General features: G+C 45.7%; 1 protein-coding gene across 1 annotated transcript in view; it reads right to left on the reverse strand.

Annotated features, from left to right (window-relative positions):
• The window catches only part of BTBD9 (BTB domain containing 9), a 212,550-nt gene that overhangs the window by 48,879 nt on the left and 137,221 nt on the right, over positions 1-26,450 (reverse strand). Inside the window, exon 8 of the mRNA XM_068232703.1 lies at positions 17,618-17,807. Coding sequence (XP_068088804.1) covers positions 17,618-17,807 — 190 coding nt within the window. The remainder of the gene's footprint in view (positions 1-17,617; positions 17,808-26,450) is intronic.

Raw genomic sequence — 26,450 nt, forward strand, 5'->3', positions numbered from 1 at the left:
GGATTTGTTTTTCCTCTCAACTAAAGTGGAAATTTGGGGCAAATTTAAAGATTCCTTTTAGCAAAAGGGGTCGTGAGGAATGGACGCTGTACTGACGTTGCTGCACGTTGGAATGCGACATTAGTGCAGGCGGTTATGGGGTGTCTATATGGGTACATTCCCATAGGAGAAATTACCATAGAACTCCAATGAAACAACCCAAAGGGCACTGCAAGTGTTGTCCGCCACATGTAGCGCCAACTGAGCATCAATGTGAACGTTGCCTTTGACCCTGTATGTCTTAATTTTCAATGGTGATCCCATCACCACCAAACACCAGAGTATCTTGCCGAAGTGGACCTAAACTCTTGCACAGGACAGAAGGAAAACAGAGAGAAATCTACCCTGTATGTATTTAGAGAGTTTAGCTGTGTCAGCTCCGGAATCTCCTCTGCCACGGCAGAACAGATAATTTGTAAACACAGGATGCTAACAATATGTTTGCTTCCATGAAAGCAGGAAGTAGACACACTGCAGATTTATTACCAGATTTGTATCAGCTGTTACAAAGAATCTTTATTCTTTAAAGGTTTTATGCTGTTGTGTATCTTTTAGAGCAGAGAGGAAGTTTGGCGTTTAGGTCTGCTTAAAAAGGGTGTTATTTACCATGCATAAATAAATCTGACATCTCTAGGGATTTTCCCAGCCCCTCCCCCCACACATAAATCAAGCCTTGCGACGCCGCTCCTTTAAGACGAGCCAGGAGTGATCAGAGAGATGAAGAAATGCGCTTTGAATTGAATCCATTTTCAGCCCGTTGAGTTCAATATCAAATCACGCCACAGCCGCAAATCTTATTGAAAATGGATTAACGTCAGTAATTTTGTTTACATACTTCATAAATACGGCTGGAAGCCGGAGCTCGCCATCGATTATTGGGGAGTCGCTCCCAGAAGCTAATTGTGCTCGGCGATGAGTCGATGTGAAACCCCCGACAAAGCAGAAGATATCTGTTTATGTTTTCCCCGCAAGGGGTGCGACTGGGAGGCGAGGAGCCAGCGGACTGTGGCCAAAAACTGGGAGTAATTGCATCTTCATCAGCCTGTGAAGAGTGCCTGTAATCCGATTCCCGCTAATTGGGAAACCTGCATAAATTGAGACATTCCACCGTCTGAGCAGCGCCGGTCTATGGGGGCCGCTGCGTGCGTTCACTGGCAACGCTTTATTATTCAAACAGTTTTTAAAAGCCAACTCCAGTCAAAACTTGATTTTATGTTTGATTAGGGGTATTTACAACTTCTTCAATTTTTATTGCCATCCGTTTATTCAACTTTTTTTTCCTTTTCACTTCCTGTTTTGACAGGAAATGGGTTGATATACACTTACCTAAAGGATTATTAGGAACAACTGTTCAATTTCTCATTAATGCAATTATCTAATCAACCAATCACATGGCAGTTGCTTCAATGCATTTAGGGGTGTGGTCCTGGTCAAGACAATCTCCTGAACTCCAAACTGAATGTCAGAAGGGAAAAGAAAGGCAATTTAAACAATTTTGAGCATGGCATGGTTGTTGGTGCTAGATGGGCCAGTCTGAGTATTTCATAATCACGCACAACCGTTTCTAGGGTTTACAAAGAATGGTGTGAAAAGGGAAAAACATCCAGTATGCGGCAGTCCTGTGGGTGAAAATGCCTTGTTGATGCTAGAGGTCAGAGGAGAATGGGCCGACTGATTCAAGCTATTAGAAGAGCAACGTTGACTGAAATAACCACTCGATACAACTAAGGTATGCAACAAAACATTTGTGAAGCCACAACACGCACAGCCTTGAAGCGCATGGGCTACAACAGCAGAGAAAAGTTACCACTCATCTCCACTGCCGACCCTGTAGCGCCAAAACCAATTCCAGGTACAACCCCGTTGTACTTGGCGAAATAAACGAATTCCGATTCTGAAAAAGAGGCTACAATTTGCACAAGCTCACCAAAATTAGACAGTTGAAGACTGGAATAATGTTGCCTGGTCTGATGCGTTTCAATAGAGTCAGAATTTGGCATAAACATAATGAGAACATGGGCCCATCATGCCTCCTTACCACTGTGCAGGCTGGTGGTGGTGGTGTAATGGTGTGAGGGATGTTTTCTTGGCACACTTTAGGCCCCTTAGTGCCAATTGGGCATTGTTTAAATGCCACGGGCTACCTGAGCATTGTTTTTTGACCATGTCCATACCTTCATGACCACCATGTACCCATCCTCTGATGGCTACTTCCAGCAGGATAATGCACCATGTCACAAAGCTCAAATCATTTCAAATTGGTTTCTTGAACATGACAATGAGTTCACTGTACTAAAATGGCCCCCACAGTCACTAGATCTCAACCCAATAGAGCATATTTGGGATGTGATGGAACGGGAGCTTCATGCCCTGGATGTGCATCCCACAAATCTCCATCAAATGCTCTCCTATCAATATGGGTCAACATTTCTAAAGAATGCTTTCAGCGCCTTGTTAAATGCCACGTAGAATTAAGGCAGTTCTGAAGGCGAAAGGGGGTCAAACACCGTATTAGTATGATGTTCCTAATAATCCTTTAGGTGAGTGTATACAACAGGGGCAGAGGAAGAAGCTTTGTTTTAATTTTTTTCTTGTAAAGTTGGGATAACCTAAAACCAAACTTTTGACTCCCTGTCTCTGGGAGCAGCAATGGAAGCCTAAAGGTCACCATACATCTATCGATTTTGGGGATACACACATCTATCGAAATTAGATGATAATCGGTGTCGCAACAAGCACGTCTGATCGACGATTCAACCGATTTCGGGCTGAAACAGGTCAAATGCATCAAACATGCTGCAAAATCTTGTGGCGTGCGACATGACAACAGACAAATGCGGCGAAACCCCCGGCCACTGTCCATCCAAAAGTTAATGTGCTCCCCCCCCAGTGCCCCTGTATAGAGAGAGATATGTCTTTTGGTTGATCTGGCGATGTATGGGCACCTTAACAGACAGTAAGTGAGGGAAAATCACCCAAATACGTTTCATATCTGCTGTAGTGCTTGCAGGACTTCCCTCCATGCCTCTAATGTGACAGGCAGACCACATACTTTAAAGAGAATCTGTATTCACAAAATGAAGTATAAACAAACATCCCTGCCTGTTTGGGGTCATCTCCTAGCCCCCTCTGTAATATTTTTGCTGCTCTCCGCTGCAATAAAGAGGGTAAAAAAAACGGTTTTATGAACTGTTTTGTAAACAGAAAAGATGGCCACCAAAACAGGAAGTACATCAGCAGAGCAGTGAACTCAGTTAATACACAGTGAGTGCACAGAGAATTCAGTGAGTTACACATTGAATTCAGTCTCCAGAGGTTATGTGCAAGTTTTGAAGGAGCTCTGTGTCAATGAAGCATGACAACACAGCGTTTTTAGAGCCTGGAGTCGTGTCAGCCTGACAGGCAGCTTCCTCCTCAGCCAGCTATTCTTTGTTCAGTTTATCAGTCTGTGTTTATCAACCTCACAGATAGCAGACAAGCTGACAGTGAGAGCAGGGACATTGTCTGTGAGGAATAATCATTACAGGAGCACTGGAGGGGCTTGGAAGGAGTTAACTTGTTCACATTACTGAAGAGTTGGCAGCCTTCCAGACACAGCCGACAAATCCGACAGGGGAAAGATAAGTTGATTTATTACAGAGATGGTGCAAGTAGAAAGTGCTGCAGTAAGCCAAAGCACAATGGAACAGCCTTAGGAACTTGTAGGATAGGAGAAATACTGCTAACATTTTTGTTACAGAGTCTCTTTAAAGTCTCTTTTTATTCATAAAATTATAATACACCAGGTCAGGCTCCTTCCTCTTTTTAGTCTCTCCTCCTGCCTCCAAATTCACACATGATGCTTTTGAGCACCTCCCACTGGAGAAAAAAAAAGTACTGGAGTGCAATGTATCCACCATGAAAAATATCTTACTTAAAGAAAATTCCATTCCATTGGGCGTTACCAGATGGGAAGATCTGTATACGATTTGTAAAGATGTTACTAATGAACATTCCCCACTCTATAACTATTTGATTGTTATCAACAGGGGCGTAGCAATAGCCATAGCAACCATAGCATCTGCTGTAGGGCTCTGGAGCAAAGGGGGTGTAGGTGGTACTTGATGTATTTACTATTAACATTCTTGTGTTACTCCACCCTCTGGCTTTGTCTCAGTGCACATGGACTATATGCAATGTACATTGCACAAGAATGTATATTGTTAATTAACCCATATACGTAGGGGCAGGTGGCATTGCTCAAGAATAGGGATGGCCCTGATTAGGAGAACTCATGGAGAAGCATGTGATCAGTTTGATCAGCTGATAGATTTATAAGATCCTGATTTGCTGTGATGACTTCCTGGTTTAACACATGATCAGGACCAGCAAATCAGAACCTTACAAATCTATCATCTGATCAAACTGATCACATGCTTGTCCATGAGTTCTCCTAAGCAGGGCCATCCCTACTCAAGAATGCCTACATCTGATAGCCCCACGAAAGTTTTGGGCCCTAGTAATGCCACTGGTTATGAAACAGCATAAACAACCTGCAGCAGACCGGATACAAACCTTAGCAATTCTTTTAAGAAGCAGTGAGTTTACAGCGCTCTAAACGTTTTATATATTGGTAAACTCAGCCAACCACGACTGACTGCGGTACCAATCCAATGCGCTCTCATGATACGCTGAAAACAACCCAAATTCATTTTTTTTTTCACCTTTCCAATTTAATGCCGCTAACAGGCAAGAAACCGTCATGCAAATGAGCTTCCTGCTAATCAGTCCCGTCAACTTTGATCGGCGGTGTGTTATCTGATTCAGGTCTTCAAAGCAGAGCTGGGCTACATTAATTCAGCAGCTGTCTGATGCAGTAGGGGAGCGCAGCATCTGATCGTCTGATGGCAGGGAAGACGCTAATGTTGCTGAGATGATGAAACGGTGTCAGGCCATGCTCTGTCCAAGCTCTGATCACACATTAAAAGGTACAGCACAACACGTCAGCGGAAACATAACACAGACGTGTCCGCGCAGTAAGCCTGGGCTGGGCCACATAGCGATACAGTCATGGAAGCCCTTTCAAGTCCAACTCCAGCCTCAAATGTTTTCCTCAATCCGTGTTTGGCGTGGGGCAGAGAACGCTTTCATCTGGATAAGGGCTCCAAAGGCTAAGTGATGTCAAACCGTAACCGCCGCACCAGTGCCAAGAACCTGTAGATAACTCCTTCAGTACAGCTGCTTCAGCATGTATGAGTACATTTGGACTTCCAGCTCTAGCTATAGACGTGAGCACATCAACATTTGGAGAGATCATCCTTTGCCTTTGAAATAGCATCATTTCCCCCAGGTATATTTGCACTTGACTAAGGATAGCATTATTTTTATTTATTTTAAAGTACTGAACTGTAACTGTAAGAACTGTATCCAAGGACTGAACTTCCTCCCAATCAGTACCTTTTCCATGAGAGATATTTATCTTTTCTTGAATAGATCATTGTGGGGGTCTGTATGGTTGATATTGTGGTAAAACCCCTCCCACAATGTGATGTCAGGACCTAGATTCTGACAATTTCCTGTCTGTGAGCCTATCTATTAAAAAAACTACTTTTTAGCCTATCGCATTGTAGGGGGTGTGGCTATAGATAATGGCAATTGGTGCTGTGTGTGTTGTTTTTTTATGTCTGCCAGTAGTAAAGATGATTACGTGGTGGCTGATTGTGGATCAAACATCATAAACAAATTACACAACAAATATCAGTAATTTCTTGAGCTCTCTTCTATTTTTAACGTCTCACTTTGCATTCTACTTATTGGGTAGGATGGTTTCTTGGGATTAATTAGAAAATATATGGAAGTGACAACTTATATAGAGCTTTTTATGATAGAGTAAGGAGTTCAGTGGATAGATTGGCAGGGAGGGGCTGCCTCAGAGGGGAGGAAGGAGAGATGGATGAGTCAAGCAGCAGAGTTCAGTAGGGGCTGGAGAGGTGCCAGTCTGATTTTTGGTAGGCCGCAGTAGTAGGGTGTTACAGTAGCTAAGATGGGATATGATTAGAGCATGTACAAGCATTTTGATAGCCTCCTGTGATAGGAAGGGACAAATTCTGGAAATACTTTTCAGATGGAAAGTATTGGATGCAAGCATTTTAAATGTATGTGAACCTGCATGCCTGAACAATCATGTCAAACATACTGGTGATGTGTAGATGTAAAAACACAATTATTAATACAGAATCAGCTGTGTGGGAGGAATAAAACTGGTTGATGAAAAGCAACGCTATATTAAAAGCTAACAGGTCAATGAAAAAAAAATGATCTTACATAATGGCAAGACTAACCACAGCAACAAGCCACAGGATGGTCTTACTACATTAACAAAGTGACTCTCACTGGCTGAAATTCCAAGGTGTTTCCAGATGTACTGTCCAGGGGTTTCTGCAGAAACACAGACAAACAACCAGTGTCGCTTCTTCCAAACATGTAAAAGAACCACTGTAAGCATAATTCATATACAGATTTAGGTGGTCCCAAGATGTTGCAGCTAAATTTTACAAACGAGTCCACAGAACCTGCAGCTATTTTCTGCACATCAGTCCTCCTGCATAGTTGAGTCACTTGGCTATGTGTCCAGATCAGAGATTTGGCATTTTACCTACAAGTCTTCCCTGAAGACCACATTTCAGTAGACTTATGTAGACTGTAGATAGGTGCACAAGGGTCTCTTGCCAGATCTGGGCTGATGGTGGCACTGGACGTCTTCCAGTTGTGCAGGGAAGTCAGCAAGACACCTCTTTCATCTCCTGTACTAGGTTTGAGTTTTTGGTGCTCAACCTCAGCTGTTTTTTTTGAGCTTCTGCAGTAAAGTTTGGCCGACAACTGGAAAAATATGGATTCCTTGAAATTACTGCTTGTGGGAAGCCTTGTGGATGCAGTAAAAAAAAAATCACGCGTTGAAAGATCTCAGGACCAGCAGATGGGTGAAGAGTGGCAGTGGATCAATTGCCGCAATACTGAAATCAAATCGAAATAGTATGTTTCCAGAGTAGTAGACACAAGTCACCATTGGACTGTTTTCTAACTGAGAAGGGATTGATCAGCTTGCAGGACCTTATCAATTAGTGTGTAAGGTTAGCTATATGTGCCCTAAGAAGTTCCTAATTTGTCAAGACATTTAAGCTGTAACAAAGCAGCCACGTACCAATCCGATCACATGATCACAGTTTCCCTGTTCATAATGCAAATTATTCCATCTGCGAGGAGGACCTGTGTGGGCAGGCAACAGGCAGCCCCTGTATCTGCTGCAGAATGGGGCTGGGAATGGGGCGGGGTTTCCAAGCTGCAGCACACTGTCCTCCACAATACTGGCCTCTGGGTGGAGCTGCTGGGCTCTGGCCCTTAGGGTACCACCTACTGGTCTCCTGGTACTCCATCATGCTTTGCAGTGTAACTGCTGGAAATTGTTAAAATAAGACACCACTGTAATAATTCAGCAGCTATAAATTACTGTTGCCAGGTTTTAAATAAAAAGTAATTGAGACATGAGGAGAACCCTTGAAAAATAATTATTTAGGACATTTTAAGCCCCCAAAAAAGACATGCAACCTAATTAGGACGACAACATTTTTTTTAAAGACTTTTTTTCCCCACCTAGGCGATGACTTTAGATAGGCTGGGCTATGGATTACGGGAGGTCCTAACAAGTTGTGATCCAAATAAAGCATTCATTTCTACGAGTTACATGTGACAGTCCGCCAGTCTGTATATTGCATCAACTGGAATTAAACTACATAAAATAATAAGTGTCATGGAATTCTTCCATTTTACCCTGCTTCAAAGAAAATGAGAGGAAACACACAGAGGCGGCCGCGGTGTCGGAGAGTCGCAGCTGACGTACAGCGAGATGGAGAGGTCCGCGCCGGCCTCGCTATATTTTATACACACAGCGATGTGACATTATTCTGTGCAAGTTGCCCGTTATCCAATGAATATTCACAAGACCGCATTAGAAAGAAGGGCCAATTTCTACAGCACAACCGCTAATCCTTCACAATATATTCCGAGCGAGCCGAGTCTGCGGGGAATTCACCGCGACCTGAATTATAACCGACTCCGTATGCGCGGCACTGAATAAAGGGGGCCATTGCAGAACAGCAGAAGATGAAAGAGCAACTCAGGACTAAATGAAGGGGAGCTTAAAGAAACACTCTGCAATGAATAACAGGGGGCCAGGGTGAAACAGCGCTTAAAGAGGAACTCCAGTGAAAATAATGTAATAAAAAAGTGCTTCATTTTTGCAATAATTATGTATAAATGATTTAGTCAGTGTTTGCCCATTGTAAAATCTTTTAAATCTCTGATTTACATTCTGACATTTATTACATGGTGACATTTTTACTGTTGGCAGGTGATGTAGCTGCTGCATGCTTTTTTGGCAGTTGGAAACAGCTGTAAACAGCTATTTCCCACAATGCAGCAAGGTTCACAGACAGGAAACTGCCAAGAGTATGTACTTTTCTTGTGAGAGGGGTTTCACCACAGTATCAGCTATACAGCGCCCCCTGATGGTCTGTTTGTGAAAAGGTATAGATTTCTCATGTAAAAGGGGGTATCAGCTACTGATTGGGATAAAGTTCAATTCTTGGTCGGAGTTTTTCTTTAAGGCTAAGGAACGCTGTCAAACATGCAGACACAAGGATAGTAGAGCGGCATTCACGCAGACATTCAGTAACCGAACTCTTAACATGAACCCCCTACTAAAACCTAAAACCCACAACCTTAAAGGAACCTTGTAGCCGATACAAGAATATGAATCTGTTATTTTCTCCTGAAAGAAATATGTTTAGACTCTTGTGTCCGTTTCCTACTCTGTAAAGGTTTCTTCTCTCAGGTACAGCCAGCTGGTAACTGCCAGATTTTCACCATAGCATGTTTGATCTACAGTTATACTTACTCTATCTGCTAACTTCCGCCTCACTACTTATGAGTCACAATATCTACTCTCCTCTCTGCTAACTCTCTCTGTTACACTGTCTGCTCTCTTCTTTAACTCCCTCCTCAGCCCCTCCCTACTGATGAGTAATGCTGTCTGCTCTCCTCTATTCCATTTCCCTCCTCAGCCCCTCCCCACTGATAAGTCATAAGGTCTGCTCTCCTCTCTACTAACTCCCTCCTCACTCCCCTCCCTTCTAATGAGGCATGTTGTCTGCTATCCTTTCTGCTAACTCCCTCTTCAGCCTCCCCCTACTTATGTGTCAGGTTGGCTCTCCTTTCTAACTCCCTCCTTAGCTCCTCCTCATCGATTAGTCATGCTGTCTGCTGTCTGTCAAGCCTCTTTGCTAACTCCTTCCTTAGCCATTGATGAGTCATGCTGTCTGCTCTCCTCTCCACTTCTTGTCTGGACTTTTTCAATTTCAATTTCGGCTGTGTCCGTTTGCTTTTTCCTCACTTCCTTTTGACGGACAAGACATCAAGGAGAACTCAAGAGTTTGTGAACCTCTCCCACACCACTACATGTGTTTCCTTTCCAATCTGTTCTTCAAATGGATTGGCCTCACACCACATCCTGTTCCCACAGGAAGCGAGATGAAACCACCCTCACAAGAACCAAGACACAAGTTCTTACTCTTCCTTGCTTTGTCCAAAATTTAAATTTGTCTGGAGTTACATTTTTAGCAGAGACTTCAGGAAATGACGCGGATGTGTAACAAAGTGCAGAAGGCTAACAACTATTGCTAGAGTTCAAATTTGTCATATCCAATTTGCAACACCCGTGTACTCCTGAAAACCACACTTCAGGACTATTTCAGTACCGAACAAACCAACAGAATCAGGGGGAGGTCAATAATTTTCCCTTCATGGCGTGTTTCATGTGACTCCAATGCTTCACCCATGCAAACCCAAAAGGAGGAATTATCAAAAACACGTGAAGGGCAAGTAGAGAACAGCCCGTCCCTATTCTGTTTGTTGAGTACTAAAATGCCGCTGAAGTGTGATGTCCAAGAGTACTCACGGCAGTTCTAAATGTGATATACCAAAAACCAACACTAGTAACAACCTCTGCGCAGGTTTTATTAGCTGCTTATATCTCGACTGTAAAGATTTCCCTTCATTGGCCTTCCTGTTGCCAAGAAAAACAAAGGGATTGGATAAGTAGTCAGCCATGTCACAAACGGCTATAAAAACCCGAAACGTATTCTAACCATCTCACGTCCTACGCAAAGATAAAAACTACAAAAGCTCTGGGCAGATTTCCTCTTATTCACTTATCACAGCAGCTTCCAGTGCAACAACGCAGAGCCGACAGAGCTTCACTCTCTGCCATTAATCTGAGCTTTAAGCCCTCAATTTCCGTACAATCGTTCTCTGGTTGGGATGCTGTAGTGCGATGAGACATTTATAGCGTCTGGGACATCCGATGACAATAAGGTCCCTGGGGCCCCTGAGGGAATCTCCCTTCACGCAGACCTGAGCCGTTTATCTCCCAGGGACATCGGAACGCACCTCGGCACCGAGCCGTAAAAGCAAAACGAGTGTATAAATCGCACTATTTACATTCATTACAATAGCACTTTTATCACCACAACGGGCTGAAAGTGGGAAAAAAAAAGACGAAGAAGCGTTTTACGCGGCCACTTATCTTCTAGAAGCTTCTTGTAAATGTTTCATGTCCGCCTGACGCGCTTTAAATTGTACGCCAGCCATTCAGCTGCAGCTAATGGACACTTTCCGAGCTAAATCTCACACCAAAAAGCAGATTTTAAAAATGTTGTAACCTTTTCGGGCAGCCTGGGAGACGGGCGCGAGATGTCACAGAGGCCGCCTTCCTCTGGGGTTAGCGGCCATCCCGGGAGAGGAGGCAGACCGTGACGCGTTTCGCTGAAATAACGGCCCCAGCAAAGGTTATCTAATTGTTACTTTTCAGGTGAAGGGCTGGTAACCATTACATGCTGCAGACAGAATTGTTTTCCACTTCAGCGAGTCTGCAGTTCCCATTGCTATGGTCTTCTTTCCAAACTATGGACCAGAAATGTATGTTGTATTTAAAGGAAACCGGATGTGAGAGGATATGAAAGCTGTCATATTTACCAAAATTACACCTACATACTGTATATACTCACGTATATTTAGGTCTGATTCACTTCATAAAAGTATAGGGGTCGACTAATACACGAGTCACGGGCAGCACTGAGTAATGTGTGTACTAACTGTGACATTCCCATTTGCAGCAATTTACCCTGTGGTAAGTTATACTTTGAGGAAAGGAAATGCCAAGAAAACACAGGTCTGAAAGTCCTGGCCACAACAATTAAGGAAAGGGGCAGGGGGAACATGCAGGGCTGCAGGAAGGGGAGTGAATAATGGCTGCACTTGTGGACTTGAAGGAGGAATTGGCTGCACTTAAGGGGCAGGAGGGGTTAATGGCTGCAATACTGTATGCAGTGCAGTCATTAACCCCTTCTGGCCCCCAAGCGCAGCCATTAACTTTGCTGGGTAGACTTACTTGAGTCAATAAAAAAATTCCAGCTTAAAAGGGTTGAATATTGGAGTCGACTAAGACACGAGGTCGACTTGTATTCAAGTATATACGGGTACAATTTGTAAAAATTAAAAATAGACTTATATACCACACATATACCATTAAAATTAACCCCTTAACGACCACACTCTCTCATAGTTATCCAAATAAAATATTTGCAATAGAATAAAAAGACAATTAAAAAAAATTACATTAGTAATTGCCTTAGGTACAGAACGTTTTTGATATGTATGTCAAGAGGGTATATTACTGTTATTTTTGAAATTACGAGCTTGTAATTAGGGATGGACACAAAACCGAAAAAATGCACCTTTATTTCCAAATAAAATCTTGGCGCCATACATTGTACTAGGTTTGTAGAAATGGTGAAGCACTCCTCATATGCTTGAATTTGATGTGCCACGGTAAGCCTGCCCTATGTATTGTGAGAATGTTTAATATCAATATACAGCTTTGCGCTGTATAGGTCTTCCCCCCCGTGATATCTATTGGACTCTAATGTATTGTTTACTAAGTTGCCTGGGAGACTCGAGTGCTGTCTTCTCCCATTGGCGGCGATGCGGAGGACACGCCCCCTGCATCATCTGCAGAGCAGAGCGGCGATATGTCACGCTTCTGCCTGCTGTTGTCCTGGCAACGTGCATAGCGGCGCTTAGCGCCGCCCAGTGCACGTTACGTCGGCATGTTCCCCATCAGGTCCGCCGGAGGAGCGGCGGCTGACTGGGAGGTACAGCATGACGTGCCAGGACCAAGGGGCGTCCCTCCTCGTTGCTGTCATTGGTGAGTGGGGAGATTGGGAGGAGACATATTCAAATGGTCCTATTAGAAGTAACCATGTTAGTTTCCCATCAGGTCCGCTCAGAGGACGGACCATATGATTGGTGATAATGTATGTATATGTTGATTGGTTGCTTTTGGTTGCATGCTGCATATATAAACCTGTTTCAAGTCAGTATTCTTTGACAACAGACAGCTAAGCTTGATAAAGGGGTGGTTACCCTGAAACGTTGCATTATGACAGCTGTCCATCTACAATAAAGAGCTTATACTTACTCATCTGATGGTGCCGGTACGTCCTTTCCAATACATTGTACTAGGGAAATATTTTAAATGTTTTAATAACTGGGACAGATGGGCAAATAAAATGTGTGGGTTTTAATTACGGTAGCATGTATTAGTTTAAAACTATAATTGCCAAAAACTGAGAAATAATGTATTTTTCTTTTCAATCTTTTTTCTTCTTTTCCCTGTTAAAATGCATTTAGAATAAAATAATTCTTGGCAAAATGTACCACCCAAAGAAAGCCTAATAGGTGGCAGAAAAAAACGGAAGATCTAGATCGTTTTTGTTGTGATAAGTAGCAATAAAGTTATTGGTGAATGAATGGAAGGAGCGCTGAAAGGTGAAAACTGCTCCAGGACTGAAGGGGAAAAAACCCTTAGTAATGAAGTGGTTAAAGGATACCAAAGTTGATTTACATTCTTAAATTTATCTCAGGCGGCAACATCTTTACTGCTTGCAGGTGCATTAATGAGGAATGTTTGTTTGTTCCAAAGTGAGCAGAAACAACTCCTGCTCTCTCAGAGTGCACTGGGAGGAGTAGGCTGTAGAACAATACCTCAGGCTAAGCATCACTGGGAGGGCGGGGCTACATACAAATATACAGCAATGTATAGATATAGGAAGTCTGTATGAAGCTGAAATCAGGATTATTAATGTTAAACTGGGTATCCTGATTAATGTATTACATTCTACTCTATGTCACTGCAGTGGCTCTTTTAATTGGAATTAATGCTGTACATTCTGGTGTTTGGAAGATCCGTTTATTTCTCCTGTCCCCCCCTGTGATTGCTGCACACTTCCTGTCACCTCACACACGGGCGTTTGTCTGTTACATAGATGTGTCACGGGTGCATCAGAACATGGTAACGAGCGGGCTTTGTGATGTATGTGATCAGTGAAACATGACAGTGTGGTGTCCCCGGCGGCCCAATTACCGGCCAATTTATTCTATAGTTTAAACAAAAACAAGAGAATAGGAAGATAGACAACTTAGACAATCTGCAAATAGATGACCACAAATTCTCAGAACAGACATTACCATGTAAAGAGAGGCTTAAAGCGGACCTGAACATAACACTGCAAGCTCTTGCGCTAAGCTGAGTTTCACTGCAGAGTAAACAAGACCAATAACGTTTTAACAATAAAAAATTACTTTTTCATAGTTTGAAAAAGTTCTGGACAGGAAGTTCCTGTGCCCGTTTCCAGCGGAGGAGGAGTAAAATGGGGATAGGCTAAGCTGCTAGGTTCAGAGAAGGTCATGTATTCATAGTCCCCTCTCAGATATACAGACGTGGGCAAAAGTAACCTATTGTGTTTTGTTATCCTAAAGGTGGCCATACATCTAGCGATGATGGGCAGATCCAACCAAGAGACAAATCTTTCTATTTAGCGAGAGAGAGATCTGTCTGCTGCCCATACACCGCAGGCCAAATCCTATTTCATTTCATGCTGAAATCAATCAAGAATCGGCCTTGTGATGCTACATCCACCACCTCGCCAGCCCGATGCTGTCCCACCGAATGTCAATTGTGCCCTCCCCCCTGATGCCCTATAACTTGCCTGTCCAGGTCATCTGCTGTCTCCGGACTCTGTCCATACATGCCCCCCACATGGATGCCGAAGTAACATAGGCGCGTGTATGCCGTCAACCATGTGGGGAGCGTGTATGAACGGAGCCCGGAGCCAGCGGCGGACACGGACAGGTGACGTATACTGCACGGCTGGGCATATTTGACATTGCGGGGATGGGGGTGCAGTGCTGGGGGTTTTGTTGCATTTGTCATTCGACCCGATAACGCTTGCCATTACCACCGTGCCCCCGATAGACCCAGATGGCCAAATTTTGCAGCATGTCCGATCGATACATGTGACCAATTACGGCTCAAAATTGTTCATATGGTTGATTGGGCATGTATTTGGCGGCACCAATTTTAATCCAGTTCGGTGATAATTATCGAATCAGATGGTCGATCGGCTGCCAAGTCAATGGATGTATAGGCACTACAACTTTTCTGGTGCTACAAAGAAGAAGGCAGCAGCTTAGGCTTGTTTGTAATGTAGCATCTAAAGAAACCGCAAGACTTCTACAATAATGTTCATTGGACAAAAAAATAAAAAAGGGGGGGGGGGGGGCATGTTGGGCAAAAAAAAAAATACAGCATTCGAACATAAACACCTCATACTAACTGTGAAGCACAGCGGTGGAGGGGGCAACGATTTGGACTTGTTTTGCAGCTGTCGGATTTGGGCACCTTGCAGTTGACTAGGAACTTCTCTGTATACAAAAGTTTTCTAGAATCCAATTTAAGGCCATCTGTGACACTTCAGGTTAGATACTTACCTATGTAAGTATCTAACAGGAAGTCAGAGCCTCCGCAGATAGAACTTGGAGCTTCGGAATCCACACACCCCTAAAACAAAAGGTGGGCCGGCAAAGTAGAGAGAATAGGACCTGTGATGCAGACATGCCTGTACACTGCACCAGGGGAGGAGTCCTCCTTAATTGCTTTCAATGATTGACACCCTCAAATACACAAGAAATTTTGGGGATAAAGTGACCGACGCAGGTGAACGGTTTATAGGACAAAGTGCCAATTCCAGAGCTCGTCAGCAGAAAGTACAGGCCAAAATACATGCAGACAGATGACCTTTAGTGGTCTTTAATCTGTCCGTGTGTCACATGGTGGCAGCGTGAGGAGTCTATCAGGGGGTCCTCTGGGTGGTCTCTGATGCATCAGTTTTTCTCCCTGTGACAAGATGAAGAGTTTGTTGGTGTGTTGATGCTCCGGTGGGGTCTCCGTCCAATTACTAGAGAAGGTCTCCTGCCATGACAGTCCAATGAGGAATGGGCCAATAAAAAGTGGTGGGAGTCTGGCGTGAGGGGTCTATAAACTTCCCTGTTCTCCAGATTACATTGCTTTAAAATGTTCTCCTGGAATGTTTTACGCGGCCTCATCTGGGCAGGTTTCTCTTCTTTAAATTTTAATGTTTTTAAATGGCATGAAAATGATGTCATTATTCCTCAATTACCCAGCTGCAGAAGACGCTGCGAGCGATCAGTCTCCACGTAGCTGGTGGAACACAAAGGTGATATATATACGATTCGTCGGGGGGGGGGGGGGGGCAGCTGATGAGAAGAAGAAAAGTCTTCACCCGGCCGGACGCCCGATATTTGCTCCAGATCTCCTCATTACTCTGAGAGTTCCGCTCCACTGTCAGCAGCTTCTCACCAACACAAGAGCTTTATTACGGATCAATAACATCAAGCCTCAAGCAAAACACTAAAAGTTTATCACAACAACAGTCACACAATTTAAGAAATATAAGAAATTCTGTTTAAAGGAAATGCATCACTGAACACTTTATTAGGAACACTTTCCTGAAAATGGGGGCGGCTTCCCTTGGTTCTCGAAACCGCCAAATTTCTGCAGGAAACATTCCTTTGAGATTCAGCTTTGTGCTGCCATGATGACATCACACATATTCTGCAAAATTGTCCACTGCACATTCATGCTATGAACTCACATTCCACCACATCCCTAAAACCATACCCAGCCCAGGTGGGCTCCATGGATTCATGTTGCCACCAAATTCTGACCCCACCACCTATGCCCTCGGCATAAATCCCTCCCTCGACCAATATCTAACCCTTAACCCTACCTCTACCAATGCCTAACCCTTAACCCCCCCCCCCCTTCTACCAATGCCTAACCATTAACCCTCCTTCTACCAATGCTTAAATCTGCTTAAATCTTAACCCTCCCTCTACCGATGCCTAACTCTTAACCCCCACTTCACTTCTCTCCACGTGGTGCCTAAGTCCCTAGTTGTGTCCAACTCTTAACCCACCCCCGCTGCAAAGCCATGATTAGCGATAAGCAGAAATTCGATTTGAAAGTTAAAATAGAGAACGGTGTGGCTAACCGATATGCAAATTTTAGCTATAAATAGCGGGTGCTTTGCCTATGGCGGCACCTTTTTTCCGGTTTCGGATCCAGGAGTGGAACCTGATATGATGCAATGGGTTGTATATTCTGCTCAATACTCATAAAAAGAGGTTATCTGAGTTATTGCAGCCTCTCTATCAGCTCCATCTAGTCTGACCCTTCTCTTCTGATCTTTTACCAATAAAATGTTTCCTTCCACAGAAAAACTCCTCATTCTGACTGCTCTCTGTAGTCCGTTAGCTCCACTGCTTTCCTTTCGGTCCCCTTGGTGTTGCTCCTGTTAGCCCTGTAAATTCTGCAATTCAGGTCACTATACATGCATGGTCCTGGCCACAGGCACCCCATGATTGCACTCATCCTGGGAGCGTTCTGGGCGTGTGAAGTTCACAAAGATTGTACCTGCTCTTGCACAGGATGGGGGGGGGGGGCAGCCATGAACGTGCATGCACAGTGGCCCATAACCTGCCCGGATCGTGGACTCCATAGCTAAAGAATGTAGGGGACAAGACGGACAGGGAAGGAGCTAGGAGGCTGGAAGAAGCTACAGGTAAGTATAAATGCCTTTTGCTTGTATTGTCTCAAGTTTACTTTCATTTTTAGGAATATAACGTGTAAGAAAAAGGAAAATTGCCCATTTAGCTTGGGGAGTTTCGATGCGCATGCGCAGAAGAGCTGACTGGTGCGACTAAGCCAGATTACGGGGACCAATACCAAGAGAACGGAGGAACTCGGGAGGGCGGCGAGGAACGCATCGCTGCTCATAGGGCTGGAAGAAGCCCCGGGTAAGTATCAAATCTTTTTATTATCCCATCTCAGTTACACTAGGTATCAACACAACATACTCTGTACAGCACTGCGGAAGATGTCAGCTATATACAAAAACTAAATAATAATGATAATGGGTGAAAGACAGACATCACCAGTGTGGAAAGCCAATGAGATGCTAATAAATCCAAGCTGATGCCAATTTATGCCAGTTTATACAGCCTGACTGATCAAATGCAAACATTTACATAAACTCTTAGCTCATTATAAATGAATGGGACCGACCTGATAGAGCCAATCATGAAAGGCTGAGCCAGCTGCACCACGATGGCCCCGCTGCCCAGCTGGTGGCAGGTGTACCCCGAGTCCCAGTCGTAGTTCTTGGTGTCTCCGTTCAGCAGAGCGTTGCGGCTCCGGCTCACCCCTTCGATCACGCTGGCACATTCTGCGATGGTGGCCACGTTTTCTGTAGGGACTAAAGAGTCAGATCAAAAATTACTGACAATTCCCGGGTCTGTCTATATATGAAGCAAATTATCACAATGCCCAGGTCACTCTTCCAGATGTTTCACTACAAATAATGTGTCCATTTTTGATGCTACCATTCCAGAGATATTCCTTTTGAAAAAGTCAGTCACATGACCCAGAGATCGCTAAACAAAATGTAGAGCTGCTAGCAGAGTGGGAGGTGCTTCGTTTGACTCTCCTCCTGCTCCTCCCTTTTCTCCCTCCTTTGGGTGGAGCCATCTTTGTACTCTGAGGACAAGACTGGCTGGCTTCCTCTCCCTGGATGATCACTTAGGTAACAGAGTTTAGAGAGCTCATAAAGTATTGTTCAGTACAGCCGAGCAACATCTTATATCAGCATTGCTCTTCCTCTAACTTTCTCTAACTCCTGATATACTCTGTGCTGCTGGAGGGCTCTGCTCCTTCCTCTATCTAACTCTCCTCTCCTGATATACTCTGTGCTGCTGAAGGACTCTGCTCCTTCCTCTAACTCTCCTCTCCTGATATACTCTGTGCTGCTGGAGGACTCTGCTCCTTCCTCTATCTAACTCTCCCCTCCTGCTATACTCTGTGCTGCTGGAGGACTCTGCTCCTTCCTCTATCTAACTCTCCTCTCCTGCTATACTCTGTGCTGCTGGAGGACTCTGCTCCTTCCTCTATCTAACTCTCCTCTCCTGATATACTCTGTGCTGCTGGAGGACTCTGCTCCTTCCTCTATCTAACTCTCCTCTCCTGATATACTCTGTGCTGCTGGAGGACTCTGCTCCTTCCTCTCGCTGACTCTCCTCTCCTGACATACTCCGCGCTGCTGGAGGACTCCGCTCCTTCCTCTCGCTGACTCTCCTCTCCTGATATACTCTGCGCTGCTGGAGGACTCTGCCCTTTCCTCTATATAACTCCTCTCCTGATATACTCTGCGCTGCTGGAGAACTCTGCACCTTCCTCTATCTAACTCTCCCCTCCTGATATACTCTGTACTGCTGGAGGACTCTGCACCTTCCTCTATCTAACTCTCCTCTCCTGATATACTCTGTGCTGCTGGATGACTCTGCTCCTTCCTCTATCTAACTCTCCTCTCCTGATATACTCTGTGCTGCTGGAGGACTCTGCTCCTTCCTCTATCTATCTCTCCTGATATACTCTGTGCTGCTGTACAGTGTAAGTTGGGCACAGTGAAGTGTGGCAGACTGACACCGCACTCTGGACAGGCTCCGCTGGCATTATGTAAGCGGCGAATTAACAAATGGTTCTAATTGCAGCACAAACCCCCCGTCTGCCTGCAGGGGTCCACGTGCCACTCCCGTCCTGAATTCCCTTCACCGTCTTTCAACGACGCATGATAAATTTATTAAAAACACCATCTGGAAGGGACGCCGCTATCGGCCGCAGTCCCCCCGCAGGAAATTTCATCTTCCGATTCTGTCACTTTGTTTACAGGAATTGGCTGCCAAACACGGCAATCTCCTCGGAATCCGCAGCTCACTCCACACAAATAAAACAGCTAAACTGCAAACACAAAGAAACACAGAAGATGCCATAAACCCGCACTGTCAGCTGGACCATCTATGGGATGGGGTTTGGACTGAGAACCACTTTTTAGTCTCTTTTAGACCCGTATGGTCTCCTAGTGGTTCTGGTTCTCCATAAACTATCTAAGTAATGCTACTCTTCATGCTGACTTACAGCCATATCATACTGAATGCAGAATGCTCAGATCCATGACCTAAAACAACCCACCATATTTTCCTGCATACAAACAACCCGCTTATACGGCCAAATATTACGCAGGGCTGGCATGTGGGACACAGAGTACAGCAGGTAGATGAGGTCTGCTCTCGGGAACGGCGTTATTCCGAGGAACTCTGCAATTCCACTAACAACACAGACGCACTGGCCCTAACACACCTCTCATAACAGGGCAATATTTACCATAAGGCACTATAGGCTCATGCCTACAGGCACCCGATGATGGAAAGGCGGCTGACTCCCCTCCCCTAGTGTCTCCGTTTCGCCTTCCCTATGCAGAGTATGGAGTAGAGTGTAAAGCGTAAGATGTGAATGAAAAGAACACAAGGACACCGAGAGCCCAATATAGTGTAGAATGTATGGATCAAGGGAGGAGAGGTGAAAGGTAAGTATAGGATACTCACAAACCAGGGTTACCTCTGGATGGCGCTTAGTACAGACCCGGACAGCCAATGCTATATACTCCTATCTGAATTGCCTGAAGAAGTGGAGTCACACCCACGAAACGCGTTGTATTGTTGTGGAGTGTATAAATAAATTGTTTGTTGCTTTACTTGAAAAAGTACTTATTTCAGTGTCCTTTGGAGTGGCTAGGTTCCACCTTTACCACATCCATGTTTTAAAACTTTCATATCATATTGTTTTATTCTTCTGGCGACTCTGTTCACCTGCATCTAGTAAAGCATGAGATGTTACTCACCTGGCTCTCTGCATTCCACTAACAAGATCTCCCTTCAGCCGTAGATCCCTCTAACTACCTAATACTTGCGGGAATCTCTATCTACTTAATACTGAGAGTACCTCTGGCTACCTAATGCTAAGAGGCATGGGGAAAGTAAGGGAAAATGTTTAGCGAGGCTTTGTGGATAGTAAAGTCTAGGATGCCGGATCATCTGTGCCTACAGGCTCCTGTGATGCAAATCTGGGCCTGTCTCATATGATCTGATATACAATAGAATGACTTTTTTGTGGCACCCCAGCACCCCTTCCCCATTCCATGTACCACAACCCCTCTCTCTATAATTTATGGCTCGCTCTTCCCTATGTTGCTCCCAATTTGCAGCATCCTCAATATGCCTCAACCCCTCCTCCATGTCCAGCAACCCCCTTAAAGGGGCACTACAGCGAAATTTAGACTATAGGGATTTCCCTAACAGCATGTTTCTATTAGAAAGAGCAACACATATTAGACTGTACTTTTGTTTACAAAGGTCATCTAGATAATGTATAGCTCAGATACAGATACTGCCATTGCCAAGGCAAGGGAAGCTTGGCTGTGTGATAACCACTAATATCTTTCTTCCCTCTGTCAGTTCAAAGCCCCATTCGTTCTCTTAATGCAAGTTCATTCAGCAGCAAACCCCTTACTGTGGAATGTCCTGGGTAAAACAGGCTGCCAGTTTATATACCTATCACCTTTCACAGCATTAGGAAAAAGGGCTTTCATTACAAGAACAGGGCATGAGCTGACACGACGAGAGAGATAGCTGTTAATCACACAGCCTAACTGAATACAGAATACTGAATACAGAGATCGCCATCTTTGTCTTGCAACGTCAGTTCTAAAATATGTGGTGCTCTTTCTGATAGAAACATGCTACTAGGGAAATCCCTATAGTCTATATTTCACTGTAGTGCCCCTTTAACCTCCCTGGCATTATTATTTCCAGATTTAGGGTCTAAAAGCTGTGAAGTTTTTTCACAAGCTTTTAGACCCTAAAAACCAGGGGAAAAAAACATACCACAGAGAGATCTGCATCAGCTCCTGCATTTAACTCACTCAGGCTCAGGATTACGACTCTGAGCTGCGGATTTCCGTCCCGATCCTGACTCGGGATTACCGTCAAGGAGGTTATGCAGCAGCTGACATAGGCCTTGGCGGCCTTTCCAGAAATCCATTCCTTGCTGGTACATCTCTGCCTACAATAATTCTCACTCTGGCATCTTACATTAGATTATGGTATATATACTTCAGTGAAGGTTTACTAAGCAACAAATATTTACAATCCTTCAGATATACACAGTGACTGATTAAGATCCGTGCAGGCACCTTTCCAGTTAGGAAATGTAGAACAATAAATTATGACTGCTCTGAGGAAGCAGTTTGATGACCACAAAACGTGTCAGTCTGTATTTCTGTCCTAAATTTGAATTTCGGTAGGGTTTTTACATAAGTTGATGCAACATTAACTATGCCATAAGCTAAATATTAAGTCCTTAGGAAAGGGAAGCCTCTGGACCGCCTAGAGGCTTTCCCCATTCTCTGCCGGGCCGTTCCAACAGTGTCCTTGCCGCAAAACCCTTGACAAGGCCGTATCAATGGTTCACGCATATGCAGTAGCACGGACCCGCTCGGGGTATGGTAGGAGAAACCAAGCATGACCGAGTCCGTGCTACTGTGTAGACGCAATGCTGCCTCACTTCGGGGGGCGCTGGAGCTGCCTGGCAGAAGAGGACGGGGGCATCCTCCAGAGGAACCAGTTCCCTCTCCCAAGGTAAGTATCCATTTTTCCATTATGAAGAGCCTAAGTTTTAGATTAATATATAGTATTTTGCTTGCTGCACACTGCAGATGTTATGGTAGAGATAAGGTGAGGAAATGACCAGAAATAACAATCAGAGACAGAAATGTACTTCAAGGCAGTATGAATTGTGAAACAAACATGCCGCCGTCCTGCCATTATATCTGTGGCACCTCAGCTTTCTGTGTGATGTTCTGCTCAATGTCAAGACTTGATCACCCCCCCCCCCCCCCCCTCAAGTCAGATGAAAATGTCTGCAGAATAAAATCCTGCTCATTGTTCCAGTACAGCACTAAACTCTTCCAGGAAGAGAAAGCTTCCTCCTAAATGAGAATGTAATTAGTTTCTGACTTAAAATCAATCATTTAATTAGTGAAAGGAGTCGGGAAACCGTCAGAACTGGTATTTCTTTTATGGTATGGAAATGCAGAGCGAATGTGATCTTTCTAGAAGGCTGAGAATCAGGGTCAGGTTTTTGCAAGAACAATACAGGTTGTGCCCTAGGACATCTGCTGACCAAAGGGACAGCAGGCCAAAGAAGAGGGGGGGTTCAAATGAGGAGATAAATATGGTATAGAGGAAATACATGATTGAGAGAGGGACTGCTGTACATGGATGCTACACATGGAAGAGGGTGATGCACATGGAATGAGAGAAGGCTGCTGTACATGGACGTTACACATGGATGAGGGGGTCGTACATGGAATGGGAGGGCTGCTGCACATGGAAGAGGTGGATGAACATGGAATGAGAGAGGCTGCTGTACATAGATATTACACATGGAAGAGGGGGCTGTACATAGAATGGGAGGGGTGCTGCTGTACATGGATGATACACATGGAAGAGGGGGCTACACATGGAATGAGAGTAGGCTGCTGTACATGGATATTACACATGGAAGAGGGGGCTGCTGTACATGCATGATACACATGGAAAAGGAGGCTGCACATGGAATGGGAGGAGGGCTGCTGTACATGGATATTACACATGGAAGAGGGGGCTGCTGTACATGCATGATACACATGGAAAAGGAGGATACACATGGAATGGGAGGAGGGCTGCTGTACATGGATATTACACATGGAAGAGGGGGCTGCATATGGAATGAGAGGTGACTGCTGTACACGTATGATACACATGGAAGAGGCTATTGCACATGGATTGGGAGGAGGCTGCAGTGTATGGATGTTACACATGGAAGAGGGGGCTGCACATGGAATGAGAGTAGGCTGCTGTACATGGATATTACACATGGAAGAGGGGGCTGCTGTACATGGATGATACACATGGAAGAGGGGGCTGCTGTACATGGATGTCACACATGGAAGAGGGGGCTGCACATGGAATGGGAGAGAGGCTGCTGTACATGGATGCTTCCGGTGGAAGGGGGGCTGGTGTACATGGATCTTACATATGGAGGAGGGACCCCAGGTTCACAGGGAAGGATCCAGAGTAAAAGAAAAGTACCTAAAGCTCCTTCAGAAACTTTATTGTTACCAGCCGGGCCTGTATACAAATACTAAGAAAACATTTCTTAGCATTGCACTGCAGCTCAGCAGTCTGATCTCCCTATTCCTCCTTTATAAAATACCCTCAACCCTCCCCACACCCTCTGCAGTGTCTTTATAGTTAAATATTAGAGAAATGACAACGGTTTAATGCTTCATTGCACAAAGAGCAGGGAGGAGCTGAAGTGAGTCAGTGGGAGGAGCTTCACTGAGTCAGGTGATCTGCTGAATGCTAGGGTGGGAACTCCCACTCTGCTGGCATTAAAGTGGATCCGAGACGAACTTTTGCATTCATCACTAATGAGCCCCTTACATAAAATTATTTGTATGGGGAACTTTCTGAATTTTTTTTTTATTGCTAATAATAACTAATTACGATTTTACTAAATAAGCCACGCCCCCTTAGATCTCCTAACGCCGCGGCGTCAGGTCCCATGCAGCTTTGAATCATGGGACCTGATTGTGGAGAGGAGGAGGCTTTCTGCGAAGGGGCAAGCTTAGGAGGCAGCATGGGCGTTCCGGACAGGGGCTGCTGAAGTCACGCGATACTAGCGTGAGCAGCGTCACCTGTCATCTTGTCCGGCGATCAGAGCAGAGGATTAGGATCAGGACGGAGCGGTTGGCAAGCCCCCAACTGTGCCGGGTTGGGAGCCCCTCCCGCTATCCTGCTGCCACCGTCCCCCCCCCCCCCCCCCCAATGTCCTGGGCTAGGCAGAGATGAAAAAAAAAAGATCAAGGCACCAGCCGCGCAATGCGGGGAGGGGGGCTGCATCATTCCTCCCTCCCTCCGGCTCTCTGCCTACTGTGTGTGTCCCCGGGATGCAGTTTGTGTTTGTGCAGCGGAGCGCGGTGTCACCTTACCCGTCCAAGCACTCGTACCGACAGCCGGCTCTTCTCTACTGGTTCCTGTTTACTATGACGTCATAGTAAACAGGAACCAGCAGAGTGAAGTCGGATACCGGTACGAGTGCTTGGACGGGTAAGGTGACACCGCGCTCCGCTGCACAAACACAAACTGCATCCCGGGGACACACACAGTAGGCAGAGAGCCGGAGGGAGGGAGGAATGATGCAGCCCCCCTTCCCGCATTTGCGCGACTGGTGCCTCGATCATTTTTTTGCCTCCTCCCTACCCACATGCACCCCACTCTCCACCCCTGGGCACCCTCCTCCTCACCCATGGGCACTCTACTCTCCACCCCTGGGCACCCTCCTCCCCACCCACATGCACCCTACTCTCCACCTCTGGGCACCCTCCTCCCCACCCATGGGCACCCTACTCTCCACCCCTGGGCACCCTTCTCCCCACCCAAAATGGCACCCTCCTCCCCCACCCCTGGGCACCCTACTCTCCACCCATGGGCACCCTACTCTCCACCCCTGGGCACCCTTCTCCCCACCCCTGGGCACCCTCCTCCCCATCCACACGCACGCTCCTCCCCACCCAAAGTGGCACCCTCCTCCCCACCCATGGACACCCTACTCTTCACCCATGGGTACCTTCCCCCACGCCCAGTGGCACCCTCCTCCCCACCCACATGCACCCTACTCTCCACCCCTGGGCACCCTACTCCACCCCTGGGCACCCTACTCCACACCTGGGCACCCTCCTCCCTGCCCATGGGCACCCTACTCTCCACCCCTGGGCACCCTTCTCCCCACCCAAAATGGCATGCTCCTCTCCACCCACACGCACCCTCCTCCCCACCCCTGGGCACCCTACTCTCCACCCCTGGGCACCCTACTCTCCACCCAAAGTGGCACCCTCCTCCCCACCCGGTGAGACCCAGTTCTCCACCCACTGGCACCCTCCTTCCCACCCAGTGGCACCCTTCTCCCAACCCACTGGCACCCTCCTCCTCATCCACAGGCACCTTTCTCCCCACCTACTGGCACCCTTCTTCCAAGCCACTGGCTCCCTCTTTAGTGGAAAAAGGTCTGCTTACTCTTTAGTGCAGGCTTTCTCAACCAGGGTTCTCTGGAACCCCAGGGTTCCTTGAGTACTCTGCATCATACCTCCCAACATTTAGGAAAGGGAAAGTGGGACATTAAGGCCACACCCCTAACCACGCCCCCAATGTGCAGCATGGTGGCGTAGTGGTTAGCTCTCTCGCCTTGCAGCGCTGGGTCCCTGGTTCGAATCCCAGCCAGGGCACTATCTGCAAAGAGTTTGTATGTTCTCTCCATGTCTGCGTGGGTTTCCTCCGGGCACTCCGGTTTCCTCCCACATCCCAAAAACAAACGGATAAGTTAATTGGCTCCCCTTAAAAAAAATTGCCCTAGACTACAGTACTTACACTACATAATATAGACATATGGCAATGGTAGGGATTAAATTGTGAGCTCCTTTGAGGGACAGTTAGTGACAAGATATATATATACACTCTACAGCGCTGTGTAATATGTTGGCACAATATATATATATATATATACTAAATAATAATAATAGTCCCGCATTCCATAAAGAAGGTTTAAAGAAATAAAAAAAAAATGATCGAGACGGCAATATAAGATGCAGAATGCCGGTAATCACAATGTATATTCATTCGTACCTCCCTCCCTTCCTCCCTCCGAATGTGCCCCCGTGTCCCCCTGTTTGCAGAGTATAAAGTGCGGAGCGGCATTCATCTTATCGTTCATCCTCGCCGGCATCTGGCTCTATTGATTCCTGCTTCCTGTGACGTCACAGGAAGCAGAATGAAGCCGATGCCGGCGAGGATGAATGGTAAGATGAACGCCGCTCCGCTGCGCACTTTATACTCTGCAAACAGGGGGACACGGGGGCACATTCGGAGGGAGGGAGGTACGAATGAATATACATTGTGATTACTGGAAT

Source organism: Hyperolius riggenbachi, chromosome 4, assembly GCF_040937935.1.
Source record: "Hyperolius riggenbachi isolate aHypRig1 chromosome 4, aHypRig1.pri, whole genome shotgun sequence".
Taxonomy (NCBI): Eukaryota; Metazoa; Chordata; class Amphibia; order Anura; family Hyperoliidae; genus Hyperolius; species Hyperolius riggenbachi.